Source organism: Phalacrocorax carbo, chromosome 1, assembly GCF_963921805.1.
Source record: "Phalacrocorax carbo chromosome 1, bPhaCar2.1, whole genome shotgun sequence".
Classification (NCBI taxonomy): domain Eukaryota; kingdom Metazoa; phylum Chordata; class Aves; order Suliformes; family Phalacrocoracidae; genus Phalacrocorax; species Phalacrocorax carbo.
Window position 1 is genome coordinate 63,940,578 of NC_087513.1, and position 18,468 is coordinate 63,959,045.

At 45.5% G+C, this 18,468-nt stretch overlaps 1 protein-coding gene across 4 annotated transcripts in view; it reads right to left on the minus strand.

Moving 5' to 3' along the window:
- The window catches only part of DENND2A (DENN domain containing 2A), a 61,472-nt gene that overhangs the window by 16,036 nt on the left and 26,968 nt on the right, over positions 1 to 18,468 (minus strand). For 3 of the 4 annotated variants that reach the window (XM_064456911.1, XM_064456921.1, XM_064456929.1), the window contains exons 3-13: positions 16,554 to 17,765; positions 15,404 to 15,531; positions 12,293 to 12,414; positions 9,656 to 9,853; positions 7,468 to 7,561; positions 6,110 to 6,160; positions 3,247 to 3,434; positions 2,425 to 2,534; positions 2,144 to 2,213; positions 1,431 to 1,508; positions 774 to 914 (exon numbers count right to left, since the gene is read on the minus strand). In XM_064456911.1, the coding sequence (XP_064312981.1) occupies positions 774 to 914; positions 1,431 to 1,508; positions 2,144 to 2,213; positions 2,425 to 2,534; positions 3,247 to 3,434; positions 6,110 to 6,160; positions 7,468 to 7,561; positions 9,656 to 9,853; positions 12,293 to 12,414; positions 15,404 to 15,531; positions 16,554 to 17,765 (2,392 nt within the window). The remainder of the gene's footprint in view (positions 1 to 773; positions 915 to 1,430; positions 1,509 to 2,143; positions 2,214 to 2,424; positions 2,535 to 3,246; positions 3,435 to 6,109; positions 6,161 to 7,467; positions 7,562 to 9,655; positions 9,854 to 12,292; positions 12,415 to 15,403; positions 15,532 to 16,553; positions 17,766 to 18,468) is intronic. The other variant, XM_064456939.1, reaches the window with a different exon arrangement.

The following is an 18,468-nucleotide window of genomic DNA, read 5'->3' on the forward strand; positions in this document are numbered from 1 at the left end:
TTTCATTCAGTTTGGACTGTTCTCAGTTTGGATGAAGAGAATGTCATCACGTAGTGCTATGCTTAAAGCCCTCAGGCACACCCTCTATCAACTCACTCACTTCCCTCTCTCATGTTAAAGGCACGCCATGTCCAACAAGGCTACGCTCAATTTGGCTCCCTCCACCTTCCCACAGTCCTTCAATGCTACCTCCAAAAGCTCTGCACTCTTAAAACCCTCCCATTGTCCTCACACCACACTGTGGGAGATGCGACACATATCCTTGCCTCCATGCTGTGAAAATACCATTCTGAAAGGCTGCAACATTGCCCTTCTGTGGTTTCAGGTATTTTTTGACTGGAACCGCATGCCCTGTCCCACATGAACAGTGGTTCTGTGTTAAGGATGCTGGAGCACATGCTAGGAATCCTGTCTTCTGGAAGTTAAGTGTGGGGGATCTTGAGCAGTTCCAAGGTCACATGCTGTGCAGCATGGGGCCTGCCAGTCTGTGCTGCTTGGCCTCAAGGCCAATGCCCTGTTTTATTTTGCCATATTAGCATGGCTGTATTCTTACATTAATTTTTATCATACAATTTCCCTTTTGATTCTGAGGTCCCTGGAGTCTCCATGGCATCCTCTCTGGTTCACTATTTTACTCCCTAACTTCCCCACACAGTTGCCAGACAATCTGTCCTTGAAGATCCCCAGTGCTGAGTCACCGTTCCAACTTCTAGTCACCAGTCCTACACCATTTGCTGGCCTAAGTCTCCCTCTCTCTAGGGTGGTGTCTTTACCTCTGTTCCTGAGCCTGGCAAGAAGTTCTTGACTGTAATTGTCCGGCCCAAAGCTGGGAAAGGTGCCTCCATGACACTCCTCATCAGAGGCTGCACCAAGGCAGGGGAAATGCCCCGTCTCTTCTCAACCTCATCTAAGATCTGAAATAAAAGCATGAAGACACAAAAACACATAAATGGGGGTGGGTGGGTGGGGTGGGTGTGTGTAACACCAAGAATAAAGTGCACCGGCATCTAAGTTTTCTCCTTAACCCAGAATCAACATGGAGCCTTGAATCATCGGTAGGAAGGTAAAAGGTGCAACTAAAGACAGTTCATTTGCTTCAGGCAAGAGAAACCCAGCTCCAGTGAGGTCAATAGAAAGCTTACAGTTTGCAAACTCCCCACCACCCCTGGAGTCAGGATTCCACCTTTTGACTTCCCAGTGCTTGTATTCTGGTAGGTCTGCTGAAGGAACAAGGCAACAGATGACAATCTAGTTTTCCTTTTAACTGTGTTTTTGCTAGGTTCAGGAATTAGCATGCAGTTGCCTTGCCAACACCATTTCAGGCTCTTTCTTCAGCCATCAGCTTCCCTGATCCCCACTCTTCTGGTGTCGACTTCATTTTGAGGTTCTTCTTGGCCTACAGCACAAATTCCCTCTCTCTTCCCCCTCACCTTAGAGAAGAGATTGAAGCATCCAAGGCGACTCACAATGCAGTAAACTTCTGGGAGACGCTTCCCCTTCCCACTGGGCTTTCAAGACAAACGCAAATACACACACAAAACACACCAAGAAAATGTCAGAGTTGTAACTACTGCAGAGACAGAATGACTTGTCTCTTAGGTCTCCAACTTGCTGGCTGGCTCAGAAACTGCCAGACATTTGACAGCATGCTGCTGATGACAGTACCTTAAGTCTGGCTCAAACCCTGGTACTCTAGAAACAGTGGGGAGAAATGGGCACATCCACAATATGATCCCAACCCTCTTTAGTCAAATGACTAAGGCAGGGCATACCGCTCTACAGAGACAACTCAGCCTATGGGACTAGTGCAGTTAGACAACTGTTTAGTGACTATCTAAACCTAAGGGAGACAAACCCTATCTTCAGCTTAGTTGTGAAACAACAGTCCATGGTCATAATGTTAAGCACTGGCGTAAGGAAAAGGTAAAAGAGCTACGCGTGGAGTGGAGGATGGTACTCAGAGAATGACTTCGGCACTGAGCAGAGCAAAAGCCAGCAAAGCTGTTCTGCTGCCACTCTTTCTTTCCGCAGTGAAAGAGAAGGGCGGCAGCTTTCCACTTTCCAGAACAGGTGCCAATAACACCAACCCCACAGAAGGCTGCATCTCTAGGAAAAGGAAAAAAAAAAACCCAGGGATAGTTACCAGCAGCCTCCTACAGTATCCAAATCGCCTGCTCCCATCTTCCCCCGTCAGAACAAACGAGAATGTCTCACTGCAGAAAAAGAAACCAGAATGACAAGATACCCATCGCCCACATTAAAAGTCTCTGACATACAAACCCAGAAACCCCACAGTCTTTTTGCATTTCCAATACAGCCCACGCAGGACTCTGCCCAATTTTCTACCATGACAGCTCTCATGTTTAATTAGCTTGATATATAAATCTGTTTCTCATGAATCAGGATATGAAGTACAGTACTTACCTGGCAAACTGATGGATGGGGGCCCAGTCCTTTGCATCAGGGAAGCAAAACTGGGGAATTGCTTTCAACTGATCTTCTGCCTCACGCATGAATTTGAACGAGCGCTCGAGCTAGCAGAACAGAGAGAAGGGATGTTTCCAATTAGTCATGTGGGGATGGAATGACTTCAAATTTTTTTGCTGTGACAAATGAAGAGGTGATGACAGAGGCTAAGCTTCTGCCTGGAAGATATTAAAATTTCTGTGATTCTGGCTCACCTAATCTTTAGGTATCTTAAAGTAACTCTGTGCTCCCAATTCCACCAAGCCTTGCATCTGCAGCACCTGCCCCTCCTATGATGTGCCTCCAATCTGGGTCACATCTTCCAGCCAGGGGCGAGAGGACTGAAGTCTGAGGGGAGCTCTGGTTACACCCCATTTACAAATACTCTGTCACACTGGCTCTGTGTTTCTCCCATTCCTTGTTCCCTGTTTTGAGCTAGAGTATTGGCAAAAGCTGTGCCTTCCTTTTAAGAAAACATTTTCTCCCAGGCACTGGTTTTCTTTAAAGAGAAAAGGGGGAGAAAGGGAATAGCTACATAAAAGTCATAGTCAAGGGCAGCAAGAGATCTAAATCAGCTGCTCTTTCAACAGTGAGGAATGACATGACAATTCTCGGGGGGTGTCTGCAGCCCCTCTATCTTCAGTCTCACTGAACACTGACACAGCAGAGGGGTTACTGATGTAATGTACGGTCAACAGCGAAGATATAGCTTGTCCAGCTGTGCAAATGCACCATGCAATCTGAGACATGCCAACCAGACCTTCCTGACAGACACCACACCTTCAACGGGAACTGCTGGGTAACCTCAGGGATGTAGGCAGCCCCAGCCTGCTTCTTGTGCAGCGACACCACGACGAAGTACTCAAACAGCTGCCTCTCTTGATATTCGATCAAGTCCCGTTCCAAGGTTTGGTACCGTGGGGTTTGCTTCAGGCGAGACTTCACATGCACCAGGCGCTGGCTGTGAGCTACAAAGAAGAAAAGAGGAGACTGTGGCTTTGTCTAGCTCTTTACACAGAGCACCAGTGCTTTGCAGAGACTCACGGATAAACTTGAAACCACCTCACTGCATTTACTTTGTCAGTGGCTGAGTAAGAGGTCAGAACCTTTTGGAAGCTGCACTATAAACACCGGCAGGGACAGAACAATCTTGTGAGCGCCATCATCCTGAAGAGCTTTGGCAGTGGAAGGATTTCATGGATAGCTTTTACAGCTGAAGATAACCCAAACTGAGATCCATATAGGACATGGCGTAACAGACAATGTCTGGGCATTCATCCTAGCATTCATTTATGCATCTTTCAAAGGTAGCACAGTTAGGTGATTGATCACCTTTGCTCTGAGGAGATTGTGGGTAGCGATCCCCACGGTTTTACAAGACCAGCACTTGGGTCAGGCTAGGGGTCCACTGGCTGAGTAACACTGGGGACTCACAGCTTCAGTAATGCAGGCTGGGCTAGAGGCCAGCAACAAAAAAAAAACCAACGTGAGAAGAGGTGCAAATGAAAAAGCTGGCTCATGCCAGTCCTTCCCGTGCCTAAAACTAATCTCTCAGGACCATGTTTCTACAAGTTCACCCAAGAGAATGGGAAAACAAGAAAAACTGCCAAGCAAGCTGTAACTGCAACACACATGAGCTGTGGGACAATAAACATTCCAGCATGGAAAGTAATGAAAAGCTGCCTGCTGAGAAGAGACCAGATGAGATTCCCTAAGACCACCCCCCTGCTTTGTTTTACAGTCGCATCCCAAATTAAAGCTGCATGATGCCTCCTTTACCCCTGTTACAAAAGAAAGAAAGAATTAACTACAAGCAGAGACTACAGCACATTCTCACAACTGCGCTTTTTGTGAATGCGGGTGGCAATGCAACATTTTTGACAGAAACAACAACCACAGGGATACTGCAGGAACTCCAAATATATAAGATGCCTGCTTTGGAGACAGGGCTTCCTGAGAGATGGTATATACTTTAGGACAGACTCTTGACCTTTTGTCTGGTAAAGTTGTGCCACTTGCGGACTATTCCAGACAATATAATTTAAAGCAATCTTGAGGTGCCTCTTAAATCAGAGTGTGTAACAAACTGTGGATAGTTAAAGCCCTGGAAAGATGGCTTAGACTCCCTTCTCTCATCACCTTTTATGATATTTGCTCTAAGGCTGTAATTCTTCAAAAGTTTTCAGAAGTGGTTTCTGCTTTACCAGGGACTTCAAAAGGAGCAGTGTCACAGCAATGCTGAGTGCTTCTGAAAAGCTCACTCAAGCTCTGTATTGTTTATATTCTGTGCAACCTACTAAAGATACCAGGATTTTACTGCTGTCATTATGGCAGAGTTTGTCTTTGAACATTTTTCCTTCCCAAGGGTCAGCACTTATGGCTCTGACACGCAGTCTGATGATTGCTGTCTGATGATTTACTGTGTCTCAGATGATGTACAGTGACTTGCTAAGCAGAGGTAACTGGCTGGTGTGTTTGGTCTGTTAAGTAAAACATACAAAATCAAAAGTTCTAGATAGAAGAGATTTGCTAAATCATGTCACTTTCTTATTTAAAAATAGGAAAGTCTTTAAAAATAGGAGAATCATCAGTTCAACAAGGCATATTTCACAAGACTATATTTCACAACATCGTGTTTCAAGACAGTTGTGAATATAATTTCTGCGCAATCTGGGTTCAAACCCTCTCTCCCTGTCTCCAGGCTAGCCTGAGAACCTGTCAAAAGGTAGGTGGTGGAAGCAATTTTCAGCTTGATCTCGCTAACACAGCATTACAGATAAAAGATCCCCAATGCAGAGGACAGCAAGAGCATACAGTAGTTCTTGCGTAGGAAGCTGTGTTCGCAAGAGAGTACTCAATTTGATGTTTCTGTTCTGAAAACCTGAAAGAGGATAAGGACGAGCACTCCTAAGCACAACGCGCTACGGTTGGCACAGAGCAGGAACTCCTGCTTATGCCTGTCTTTTCAGCTTGGGAACTGACCTACTACCGAGATCAGGTACGCATGTGAGACAGAAAACTTCGCAATCTGAGGGAGCTTCCACCCAGCATTCTAACTCTGCCAGGACTTTGAATTTGCCATATAAATTCCCAAAAGACTGTAATGCCACCAGCACGTCACAAGGCTAATTACCAGTACAAGAAGGTTTCAGAAGCTATACCAGAATGAAGGAAGCAATGCAGTGCTTTATCCCAACTCAGCCAATGTGGAAGAGTTTAACTAGCATTAAATCATATAGTGCAATTCTGTTTTCCTGGCTAGTCAGTCTGGCTGGTGCGTTAGTAGACACGTAGCGGGTTTTCTGAACACCCTGTCCCATGCAATACTGCCTGTCAGCCTGGTCACACATTTGTGACTGTGTACTTTGAAAAACCTCTCTGTATTTCCACAGTCCAAACCATCTCCTAGGAAAGGCAGTGCAAAGAGCTTCGATGGGAATTGCAGCAGATGTTTGTTTTGGACTCCTATAGTCCTCTGCCCATGGATTTTCTTCCGTGGTATTGAGATCTTTGTTTCCTCACTATGTTCCGAGCGGAAATAAGCTCCCTCTCCAAAGGCAAACCACAGAGGATAGATCTTGACCCAGGATCTCAGAGCAGGGTTTAACAGGACCCATTTACTCTGTTTGCACATTTGCCTTACCTTTCAGCTTCTCTTCAGTATCACTGTCTGATTCACTGTTTTCATCTGTAACTAGGAAAAAAGAAAGGGGATGATGAAGTAAGTAAAGCCTATTTATAATCGTGCATTTCTAATCACTGGCATGAGAAAGTCAGGCCTAGCAACTTCAGGGGGAAGACAGTGCAGATCCCAAGGGCCTTGGTCTTTTCAAGGGTGCATATACCCACAGACATTTAGCGTACCAGCCTTGGTATCTTCCCATTCATTCACAGAACAACAACAACAACACAACAACCAACAAAACCAAACCCAAACAACAAAATCAATTTTGCACAGCCAAAGGAGTTGCATGAAGAATAAAATGCCAGAGCAGTATTTTAGCCAAGTCTGTATAAACATGACACCAATGCAAAATACTGATTAATATGCAGTTGTTTGCAGGATAAGGGGTAAAAACAAGCAAACAAACAAACAAAAGTTGCCAGGCTGAATCAGACTCAAGGTCTTTACGGTCCAATAGCCTGTTTCTGTCATCAATGCTGTAGATGCTTCAGAGAGAGGTACAGAAAATGATGGAGAGAAAAGTCTGGGATGGTTCCCCTGAAGGTTCATATAAACACACTCATCCACCCTGTGGGTGTATATCCTATATAAAATAGAATAAACAGTAACAAGTAATTGTGGTAAACAAATAGAGCTGGTGCTCACCTTTCACTGGAAATTAGGGTGTTTTGGGAAAAAATACTGTGTTGGAAAGACTTAAAATTAAGTTTTACAAGGATGAGATGTTTAGAAGTAATTCCTCTGAAGCATCTGAACACTTCTGACAAGTTGCTGATTGACACTGGGAGTCTGAAAGTCTCAATCTTGCTGTGATGGAGATGGTCTTACAGTCAAATCTAGAAACACTGATTCCCAACTGAGGCTATTTGTTTATTGGGATACTGAAGGAACCAGGACTGTTTCAAAATCTACTATTTTCCATTGGACAGTTCACTGAAGTGACACATTCCCGCAAAATATTTTGATCTCAACAAATCAGACTCTTTAGACAGCACATTCTTCTCCAAAGCTTCCAGCCTGTTCCAGAAATAAACATCAAAAAGGGGGCACATTTTGGGTGTGACCTATAAGGTTATCATGTAAAGCTGTGGAATGAAAATCAAGCAAGAAAATCAAAGAAGTTCTGTTTTAATTAAAGTTTTTTGGGCAGAGGAATAGCTTTTATCTTCCCAAAAGAAAACGTGGAAGCGCTAACTCAGTCTCACCCTGGACTGGAAGAAGCGCTAAAAAACATCACATAAATCACTAAGCCAGCCTAAACTCTAAGACAAGTCCTCAGAAAATCTTAGATGTATGATGATTCAAAGTTCCTTTACCTTTCCCTGAATTGCTCTCCGTAGACTGTGATAGTCTCTTGACACGTTTCTTTCCTCTTCGTGCCTCATAAATGGCGTTGATTTTCAACACAAGCTGCTCAGCAAACACACAAACAAACAAACAAGGTTATTTTCCTCCCCAGGCAAGAAAGTTAAGAATTTCATGCAAAGTACTCTGTTTCCCAACCCTGGCCATACTGAAGCTTTTCAGTTGATGACCCAGAACTGACAATTACCAGCATCTACCTTGCACAGGAACCTGCACTGCCTTTGGCCACTCTCACTCTGGTACAGAAGCAGTACAGTTATGCTGGCATGGCAGGAGCCCAAGGTAACAAGCTCTGATGAAAGCCCAGGCCTTAATGCACTTCCACACTGTGGGGCCTTATGAGCTTGATGGTGCTCACCTGGGCCTCTCCATACCGCAGTCCATGCTCCAGGGAGCACCAGCGTGCCCCTTGGGAACCTGCCCTGGTCTGCAGGTTTGAGAGCAGAAAACTGGCTGGAGGACGACAGCAAACATTAATGTCTTTATGCCTTTAACATTTGTTGTGGGATGTGCTGGAAAAGCCTTCCTACCAAGCGTGGGGGAAACATATCATACCAAGAACGCTGAAGAAATAAAGATGGGTGGGAGCCAATGATGGCGAAGTACTTTATACTAGTGGTTTTCTTTGCAATCCTGTAATGCCAGGCCTCCCAGCTGACCAGGAGAGAGGACATTTCAGCGTTTGGCATAGCTGGACATAGTGTCTCATTCAGTGCCTCTGGTCTCCCTATCTGGCCCTGAAGGGGAGCAGAGTTGCAGGACGATGCCAGGCTTCCCCAAGCCTCCCTGAGCAGAGCTGCTTCCTTGTCGAGGTCCCAGGCAGGAGCAGTAGCATGGCATGGCCACAGCATTCAGATTTATTCCAGAAAGTCTGGCATTCCTGCACACATGCTCTGAGAGCTCAAGGTAAGACAGGCCCACCACACATTTGGTCAGGAAACTCTAATCCAAATACTTAAGTAGAGTGGCAGGATGCCCTGACGTGGAAGTGCAGCCTCCACCCAGCCACCCAGCTCCAGTCTCAGACTGACCTTGCCACTGATAGAGTAAATCTCAGTTCTGACCTTCCTCTACAACACTGCTAAGGAGCACTGCCCAGTAACTATATACTTGCAGTCTTCCCTTCAGTTGACATAGAAGTATGTGTGAACACACTGGTAGAGCTCAAGCACTTGCACAGATGTACAGGCATACTGGGAAAGAAAATCCTAGACTTTTGTGGTCTTTGGCTCATTCCTGAAGGGCAGAGGTATACAGAGAGGGCATTCAAAAATCAGGTATGCAAACATGAACACAAATCTGGCAACCAGGAAACAAAGAAACAAACACATCCCTTTTTCCCCAAATGAAAACCGTGGGTTCAGAAAAAAACAACAACAAAAAAAAAATCACCACAGACAGTCCCTGGTAGCCTCTGCTTGTCCTGCAAAGACTGGTACAAGCAACTGTGTTTTTATAACCATGTTTTTGAAACATTCAACTGATAGACTGCTGCCAAACCTCATTTGGACTGAATACATTTCCTGCTAGATCTAAAAGAAAATAAAATTGAAACAGAGTCGTGCTGTATCCAAACATGAAGTAGGAAACATTGCTCCAGAAAATGCTCATGACTACAGACAACTCCTTTTGTCACTCAAATGTCAGTATTTTTATTGTTCACCGACAATCACACCCTACCTTGAATTAGAAACAGCCAATGCATGAATCAGACCTAGGAAAGAACAACATATTGCCAGCAGAGAACACCAACACAACACAGACAATTTCTGACTGTCCTATCCATCAAGGAAAGAAGGAAGTATGATGGGGTGTGTTATTTGCAAAAGTATTAATTGCTTTTTTCCCCTCTGACAAACTTCAACTGTTACCCAAAAATTAAAATGCCTTTTAAAAAATTATTATTTTATCTCTCCTGACAATCACGATATCTCAGATGGAAAAAGGACTACAAAACTTGCAGAGATGTTTGTGAGCCTTCTGCTTCAGGCAGAAAGAGGATTAAATGCAAGTCAAGTCAACTGCCAGGACAACATCTATCTTGCGGGATGTCACATTGGAAACTAAAGAAAACATTGTCTCATACTGGCATTCCCGCCTGGAAGAAACCAAGGAAAAGACAGAAAGCCCTAGATTTACCTTGGGAATCTTCCTTCTCCTCTTGCCATTCTGAGGGTCTCCCAAGGAGAAGAAGGTGTCATCTGGACTGCTGGGAGTTGAGGGAGGGCTGATTTTGGATGGCGACCCAGTCCCATCGCGGCTCAGTTTCCGTAGGTCTGGCAGTTTGAAACTCCGCCGCTCTGAGTTTTGTCGGAAAAAAATGGGCTTGGAAAGCAACTGGGAATGGAGGAGAAGGAATGAATGAATACAGCACCTTACCTACCTTTGCTTCATTGCTAACACTGTCATGGTGATAAACCCAGTGGGGCAGGCATAGCACACAGCTGGCAAAACAGCCCAAATTCTAAGAACACTCACAGATCTCTGCATGTACAAGGAACCCACCCAGCTGCTGGGCTAGACCAGGACTATCTTGACAAGCAATTTAACCATCCCATGTTCATTCCAGACCTGAATGCAATCTCAGGGATTGGCCAAGAAGCCTTGCTCCAGTGTGAAAAAAAAAATAATCTCCCAGGACTTGTGTAATCCAAAGGCTGGGACTGTAAACAGGACAAGACTAACCAACCAGCCAACCACAAGCATTTGGGATAAGGAGCAGCTAGACAGGAGGAACAGAGAAGCAGTGAGACCAGACAAAACGAACTGTGAGTATGGCTGTCTCTGACAGTAGCCAGAGTTAAATATTTCAGAGGAGGGTACCAGAAACGCTGTCATAGACAATTATGGAGTCTGGTTTCCTCCTAAGCTCATTATCAAGTTCAGTGAGAGCACAACACATGTTTGACTACCAGCATAAAATTCTTAAAGCCCCTGACCAAAAATGGCATCAGAGAAGCAGAAAGCTCAGCTCCAGATAAAGAAGGGCAAACCACTTCTCACCATAAGGATGTTCAATACGAACTCTTTTTGTCTTCTCCTACCAAATTTCCCAGCAGTTATGACAAGGTTAAGTCGCACTGTTTTTGGGCACTGTATCTGCACTCCCAGAGGATGCATCTATGTGGCAATAAGTGGTGTGGGGGAGAGTTATCCAAGCTAATTCTGAACAAGTCACAGCAGCACTGTAGGTGAGGCAGCATAATGGTCTGCCTCCACCAGCAGACACACTCAGCAGAGTTATTAGCCAGGCTAATTCATTCATTCAGGTTAGCTCAGGTGTCTCTGGATGGTTTGGCAGAAGATGCTCAACTCACAGAAATGCTTACCACCCACAGAGAAGCCACATGTTAAAATGAGTCTGGGAGGGGCCTTTGCACTAAATAATGTTATCCTGCAGTAGCGATATAAGCTACTACTGAAAGTCTATCCAGACCCCTTCCCCACCAGTCCCCAGCCGGGGGCAGGTTCTCCACCATGATTCACACTGCAGTTGCAAACCTGAGAGCTGCCACGAGAGCTGCAGCACTTCTTTTCTGACTGATGCAGATCATGGCTTTTCAATGTCAAAGCACTACAGTGTAACATAATTACCCCTGTTCAGTTCTTTACTAAATGTCTCCTGCTGGGAACCATATCTGTGGTGAAAGGCATTCCTGTGTAACACTTCAGCCCCCTTTTGACAGCACAGTGGGAAATCAGGGTGCACAGGTGACTACAAAGCACTCTGAGGGAAACTGACTTCATCGCAACACTCATATAGAGACCCTTGTTGCTCTAGACCTATCTAGCAACAAGGAGAATGGACTGAGAACCACAGAACAATTTTCACTTTTAAGTGTTTAATTATCCAAAGAAACATCAGTTGCCAATTAAGCTGGTTGGAACAGAGCAATACGTCAAGAAACGCTGCACGTGAAACTTCTGAAAATGTTGGGTAACAGCTCTAATGACAGCTGCAACTTGGAGAGCATGGGAAAACCCCTTGTTCAGAAAAACCGTGTTTAGATCCCTGCTATTGACTCTGAACTCAGCTGTTGCCAAGATGACTTCTGCTGTCCCATCACCCCTGCAGTTCCAGCCTTGGACTATCTACACAGGCAACAGGAACCAACCAAAACAGCTCGGGGGGCTGAGAAGAGGTCTGGCCTTGGTAAGCCCTGAGCTCTGAGCAAGAGGTGCAGACCAATGTTTTACCTCTTCTTTTGGTTTCACTGCCAAGGAGGAAAACAGCACCAGGCTGTAAGCTGTGCTGCTGGTGGGGACACCCTTTTAGTATTGGCCCCTTAACGAGGGGACTGGCATAGCATTAGTTACCAGCACCCAGTCCCATCAAGGAGAGAGCACAAGAGCCATCCTAAGGGGGGGGCTGCAGAGGCATCTTGGCATCAGCATGGGCAGGCTGTGTACTGCCCACTGACACTGAGCCAAGACCACTGCAGGGCTTGACCACCCTAGCATTTAAATGCGCTCTTTGAGGGAGGAAGACCTTTCGTGCACTGTATTAGCAAAAGGTCTTCTCCTCTACGAGGGGAAGGCAGGCCCTGAGTGAAAAAAAGTGAAAGCCAGCAAAGCATTTGTATAAGGGAATGCTATTTTTTCACCTTGCTAAAGGGCAATAAACCCCCTCTTATCACACCATACTCTGTTAAAAGACAAAAAGGAAAAAAACCCCGATACAATTAAAGTCATTGGCAAAACTCTACTTTTTCCACGCAGGACCTGGATTTCACCCAAAAGCCTTCTGGAGCAGGAGAAGTGATTGAATCAAAGTACCTTAGTGGGAGTCCCAGGTACAGAAGAAGTGGGGGATGCTGGGAAGGTCAGGACACATTTCTTCCCCAAACAGCGGCTGTTGGTCTCAATGTCTTCATAAGGGTTTTCCTTCGATGGTGGATCTGCAGCAAAAAGCCACAAGCAAGAGATTTTAAGTGCAGAAAATCTTTGAGGTTTGCCATAAAAATCTCTTTGGGGATCTGCTGGCCTTCTCCCACCTCCCACATCAGACATAAAGACCTGTTCTCAAGCATTCCTGCAATTGCTTCATTCTCTCCATAGCCCTAGAAGCCCAGCTGCTCGCTGGACAGTGTCCAAACCCTGACACCAGTACGCAACTATAGGAAAGTATCACAGATACTACAGATGGAAAAGACCCAGTGAGTCCTCAAGTTCATTTCCCTGTCTTCAGAGGAGCTGTGAGGTTCTCATGCACATTGGTCCATAATTATATTTCCTTCTTTCCAGTCCTGTGCTTAGAATTGTCCAAATGAAACTGTGAGCTGAAGGCTAGCATAAGGGTCCTCTCTCCTCTGTTTAACCCTATGATTACAGCGACATCTGTTCATCATTTAATTGGGGCTGAAGTGATGCACCGTTCTTGGGCTGACTCTGCAGAAGGATTTAATCCACTCTCTGAACATGGATGCCTGTCACACAACACAGGTTTTCAAACACATCTACCAATCATGGATGCCTCAATCTCACACGCCCCAGTTCAGAAAGAGGGAAGGATTTACCTCACCTAACACAGGCCATCCAAAGTCAGGATGCTCTCTCCCTGGAGGGCAGGAAGGGACACCTCTGAAGTAACATTTCAGCTCATTCTTCTAGGATGCCCTCAAAAACACAAGGCTTGAATGACCACACAGAGCTGTCCCTTTCTTTCCACTGATTCTGGAGGTGCAGCACACAACTAATCTGAGTTTTAAACACCCAAAATTATATTATAATGAACTTCTTACATCCCACTCTTCAGCAGTGCTGGGAAAGGCAAACATAAGGGTGTCCAAAAAGAACACACAACTCTGTTAAAGCAGGTTGTGACATCTCCACCCAAGCATCTAAGGAACCAATGACAAAGGCTTAGCCCAAGCATCTGCATGGGCAGGCAATTTGTTACAGGATTTTTCTTTTCATTGCCATAATTTCATGCCATCGCAGTGGACAGCTGGGCCTCAAAGCAACTGCGTTTCTCTTATTGTCATGTAACGCTTGGCTGAGCGCAAAGACTGGAGGTCAGTGATGCTGCAGGTACTGAAAATATACTTCAGCTGTCACATAACTGGATAGATTGGAGAAAAAAGAACAAGCTTGGGTTCTATTACCTGCCCCATCCTCAAACTGCTTGGCAGCATGGCCAATTAGCCTCAGTCTAGACCACCACCGTTTCCCTCTTTCTGACAAATAAACCGTGTCATCCATCTGCCCAGTCAATGTCCAATATTCCAGCTAAGCAATGGTGAATGGGTAAAAAGATGGTGCATGAAGGCACTCTGCGTGACTTTCTGGGAAAGGGAACGGTTCTCCCACCAACAGCTGAACCCTTCCGAAATCACGCACATGAATATGGGGTCTATGTGTGTACTTGCATGCCCTGATGGACACACATAACCATCTGCAGGTCAGCACTAGTGTCCTGTAGCTGAAGGAGGGGTTCCCCCTCCATTGGTGCAGTTTTCACATGTTGTTTGTGTTTTGTGGACTATACCTGCCTGAGGTCTAGTGGAAAACAAAACTAGCTTTTTTTGTTATCCCTGTCCACCCTTTTTCCCCAAGCTTCCATTGTAACACCACCAGGACTGCAGGAATCAATTAAAGATCACTGACTCCAGGCAAAGCCTAAACATGCAGCAAGAAAACAAAAAACCAAACATGCCCCATTAGCTGACAATTACACATAACTTTGTTTTCTTTTAATCTTTGCAACTAATAGCTGGAGGGGAGAGGAATTTCAGCCTGGTATTTGAGTTCTCTGCAAGCTTGGGAAACAGGGGTGTGCTTATGTTTGAATGGATAGATTTGCCTATACAGCCACTCTGTAATGCTATCCATGTTATTCCAGCTGATGAGGTGACCCTTACTCAGTGGTTTCTGAGACCTCCCACCACGCCCCAACACAAAAAACCCCAGCAGCTGCTCAGGCACTCCCTGTTCCTTTGGCCCCCCAAGTAAAGAGAAGAAAAAGGCAAACAAGGGGCCCCTAGCTCCACAAACGAGGCCAACAGCTTCAAAAATGTCAGTGGATTGGCATCACCTTGTTTGCCATCAGTCCCTTTGAGAGACCTTTCTCATTGAGTATAATCAGATTTTATTTATATCAAAATAATAATGCTCTGCCTGCCCCTGAGAAAGCACAGCTCCTCCCATGCCAAACACCACAGACCACCTCTGTAGGATTACAGCTGTATGGTGAGAGCCGATGCAGCTATTCTCTCCCTGTTCTGCTAAACTCAGCCAAGAGCTTTACAGAGCACCAGCCTACAGCTACTAAAACTTCTTAAGGCTTTTTCAAGAGGGATGCTTCTATTCTATGTTCCACAAAAAGCCACCTAACTCACAATGTTAAAAATCACTACCTAAATTGAGAATGTTACAGGAAATTATCTTTAAAAAGGCACTGATCTGCCATCGAAGTTAAAAAAAATGAAATAAAATTCAATTTCAAAGATATTGGGACCTAGTCTCTTAATTTCAATGGTGCCTGGAGGCATACACCATCCTGTTTCTGAACTGTGGAACTGACTTCGAGGCTGTTTTCAGACTGTTTGCATTACCTCAGCGGTGACAAGCTCACCACAATGGACAGATCAGAGCTGTGAGAATTAATCCACAGGACAAGAGGAAGACAGAGGAGAGATGCCAGCAAAAAATAAAAGCTGGTCCCCACATGGCTCAGGTTCATCTTTGAAGCTCATGAGTTCTCAAATATTCTATCCATTTTTCTTATTACTTGTCAATGATCTGCGTAAAATGTATCTTGGTTTGCATTTGGATAATAAACATACTTTATTCAGCACTGTTGACCACGAGCTGAGTGCCTGTTGACCACGAGCCTTCTCAGTTACTCAGCATTAGTAGTCAAATCCCTCCCCTGTCCAAAGCTCCTACCCAGGATGTCTTCATAGACGTTCTCCTCAGATAAAGTGCGTGTGAGGGCCAGCTTGGTCTGCGCGTACCAATCCACCCGGCCGTTCTCAGATGACGACTGCAGCAAGTCTTCGAATTCGTAAGACTTCCTGCACCATTGATGGGAGGGAAGAAGGAGCAAACAGGAGAGTGATACAGTTAACCAGCATTTATAACCAGATCATGGCTAATTCGCTTCTCCAACATGCGACACAGTTGACAAAATAAATTACTGAGAAGAGAACACTTCACAGCATCATCCCATATAAAGCATGAAAAAGTAACACTGAGATCGATTATTTTCATCAGCCACACAGATAAAGGCATTTCAGGGATGCTGTAGATAATCTGGGTTGTCATGGCAATACTATGCTGTGAAGATGCAACTGTTAAGCAGCACATCCTGCAACACTGCACTGAACCTTAGGCCATAAGAGGTCCCATTTACAGCACAGATCCCACTCTCAGCAGGATTGCGGGTCCCCCCAAATCAGCTCTTTGAGCAATACAGGAAAGCAATACTCCCATGCAGGATGGTAGAAAGGGTAAAAAACAATTAAGTGTCCTCCACTAACAAACCTGGAAAGTTTCAATTTCCTTCCTGCACCCAAGCCTGGAATTTTTAGGTGACAGTTTATGCAGAGGACATTAGAAACAGCTGCACATTTTACGCTCCCCACCCCAAAAATGTGTGACAAGCACTCCAGAAGAATATATACATATCAGATTCAGTTAGAGGACTAGGCTTACTATGAACAGTGAAAATGCTGCAGTAGAATCTAGAGATTATCATTCCAGACCAGCTGTATTCATTTTTGTAATTAAACAGATTTTCTGCTAAAAAAGCCCAGAACAAAACCCCAAACCTCTCAAACTTGGGCTTGAAGGTTAAGCCACGTAATACAGTGATCTTAAAGTCCAAATGTGCCGTGACTTATCCCTTGACAGTTATCCTGTGAAGTTGTGCTGGCCACTCACATGTTCTCAGAGAGATGACGAAGTGCTGGTTACAGCCAGCAAGGCTCTCTGGGGATTATGAGTGACCAGGGAACATTTGTCTCTCCCAGAGAGATATGGGAAGGCGGGACTCCACCACCAATACCAACACCTTTGTGAAATGCAGCACAAATACCTGTGGTCAGCGTTGTTCTTGTGCTTCCCGCTCCAGAGCCTCCTGCTGACAGCTGACGGGGGAGGAGAGGAGGGGAGGGGAGGGGGAGGAATGGATGGCAGAGGGGGTAAATTTCTTTTATTCCTAGCTGCTGGCACCCAGTCCTCTTCCCCCTCGTGTTTGAAAGTCCGCCGGGGCTTTGGCAGTGGGTTGATGAAGGGTTTCTTCTCTGGCACCCCTGGCTCTGTGTACACGTTCTCCACTGTGCAGTCCTTGGATTTCACGTGAGAAGTCCTTACCTCTTCTAGAGTCCCAAAAATTGGCTCAGTGGTTTCAGAGTCCAAGCCAAGAAGCCTTTTGCTGAGCTCAGCCCCACATATGCTCTCATGGCCCTCGGGAGCAGTGTGTCCTTGTGCTGCCTTCTCCTGCAAGCACTGTGGGGAATAGTAAGTACCAGGCAACTGTGGCTGCAGCTCTGCTGAGCTGTCTTTCAAAGCTTGCTCTAGCTTCTTGACCTGACTAAGCACTGAAAGATTCTCCTTCTGGACCTCCCACTTCCCACCTTTCACCTCCTTGCATTTTCCAGGGCTGGACTCCATTTCCTCATCCTTCTGCGCTTCCCCCTTCCGCTCTGCTGCCTGCCCTGTGCCTTTCTGAGTTCCTGCTTTCCGCTCATTCTCTTTGCCTGCCCCTCTGCACTCCAGTTCCCAGTTCATAAGTCTCTTGGTCTCCACTTTCCGAGTCACCAGTGCTTCCCCACTTGTCTTCTCAGTTACACAGGGCACCTTGTGCTCCTCTTTAACTCCCTGCTCCTCCTCTCTGCGAGGAGCACATTGCGTTTCCTTTTTCCCTTCCCATTCTGAAATTTTGTCCTTGATGCTGAAGGACTTATTCCTCAAGCCAATTTTTCCAGGTGACCGTATATTCTGAGAGCCTCCTATCTGCGTCCTGATGATTTTACTGTTTTCTTTAATGTTCAGATCCACAGATGGGTCACTGATGATCATTTTGGGACTAAGCATGTTCTGCTGAAAGCAGTCTAGCCTTGGATCCAGCATCAAGTTCTCCAAGGCTCCCAGTGGGTTCTTCACCACAGAAGAAACTGGTTCAGCTTCAGGTGTCAAACCCAGGGTGACACGGGCACTTTCAGAACATCTCTCATTCAAAAATCCACACAAAGGTCTTTCTAATTCCTTCACAGCTTCTGTATTGCTTTTATCTGCAAGCTTGATCCTACACACCAAAGACAAAAAGAGAAGAAATATTCACCACCATTGCTCACCCTTGGTTTAGTCCATCAGATCCATAAGCTCTACGCAGAAAGCTGACAACAGCAGAGGATGCTCAAACCAAGCACTTGAGAGATGGGCTTATGGGGGAGGATGCTCAGGGAAAGGTCCTTCTAGCCAGAACACAACGCTCTCCTCTTGTGATCTTGTTACGACTTAAGACACAGGTTGAAATGAAGCCTTTATCTGTGGCAGAAGTAGGTGGCAAGTGAGAGAGGTATTTTTTGTATGATGATATCAATGAGAGGGTCACCAGCATTTTCACGTGTGCGCGCACGTGTGCATGTGTGGGTTTAGAAGTGCAGTAGAGCTTTGGACATCATCAGGGCATTAAGCAGGTCCACTGCCAATAAATGCAAAATGGACTATTTGCAAACAATACCAAAATTGCTGCTGTTAAACAGAGAGGAAAACGTATGATACAGCTGGCTTCCTCTAGTGCATCTTCAGAGGATCTCTCTCAGTCCACCCAAATGTTCTCCAAATGCATATTAATGCACAAAGACTGCACCTTTATTATTACATTTCTATAGTCCTACCATCCCAGGTCACACGTGGGCTTGGGATCCCATGCACCCAGGCACACTCCCTCAGCCTAGAGCACATGATGTAGCACCCAGACACCAGATTCAAAATTATCAGAGCAA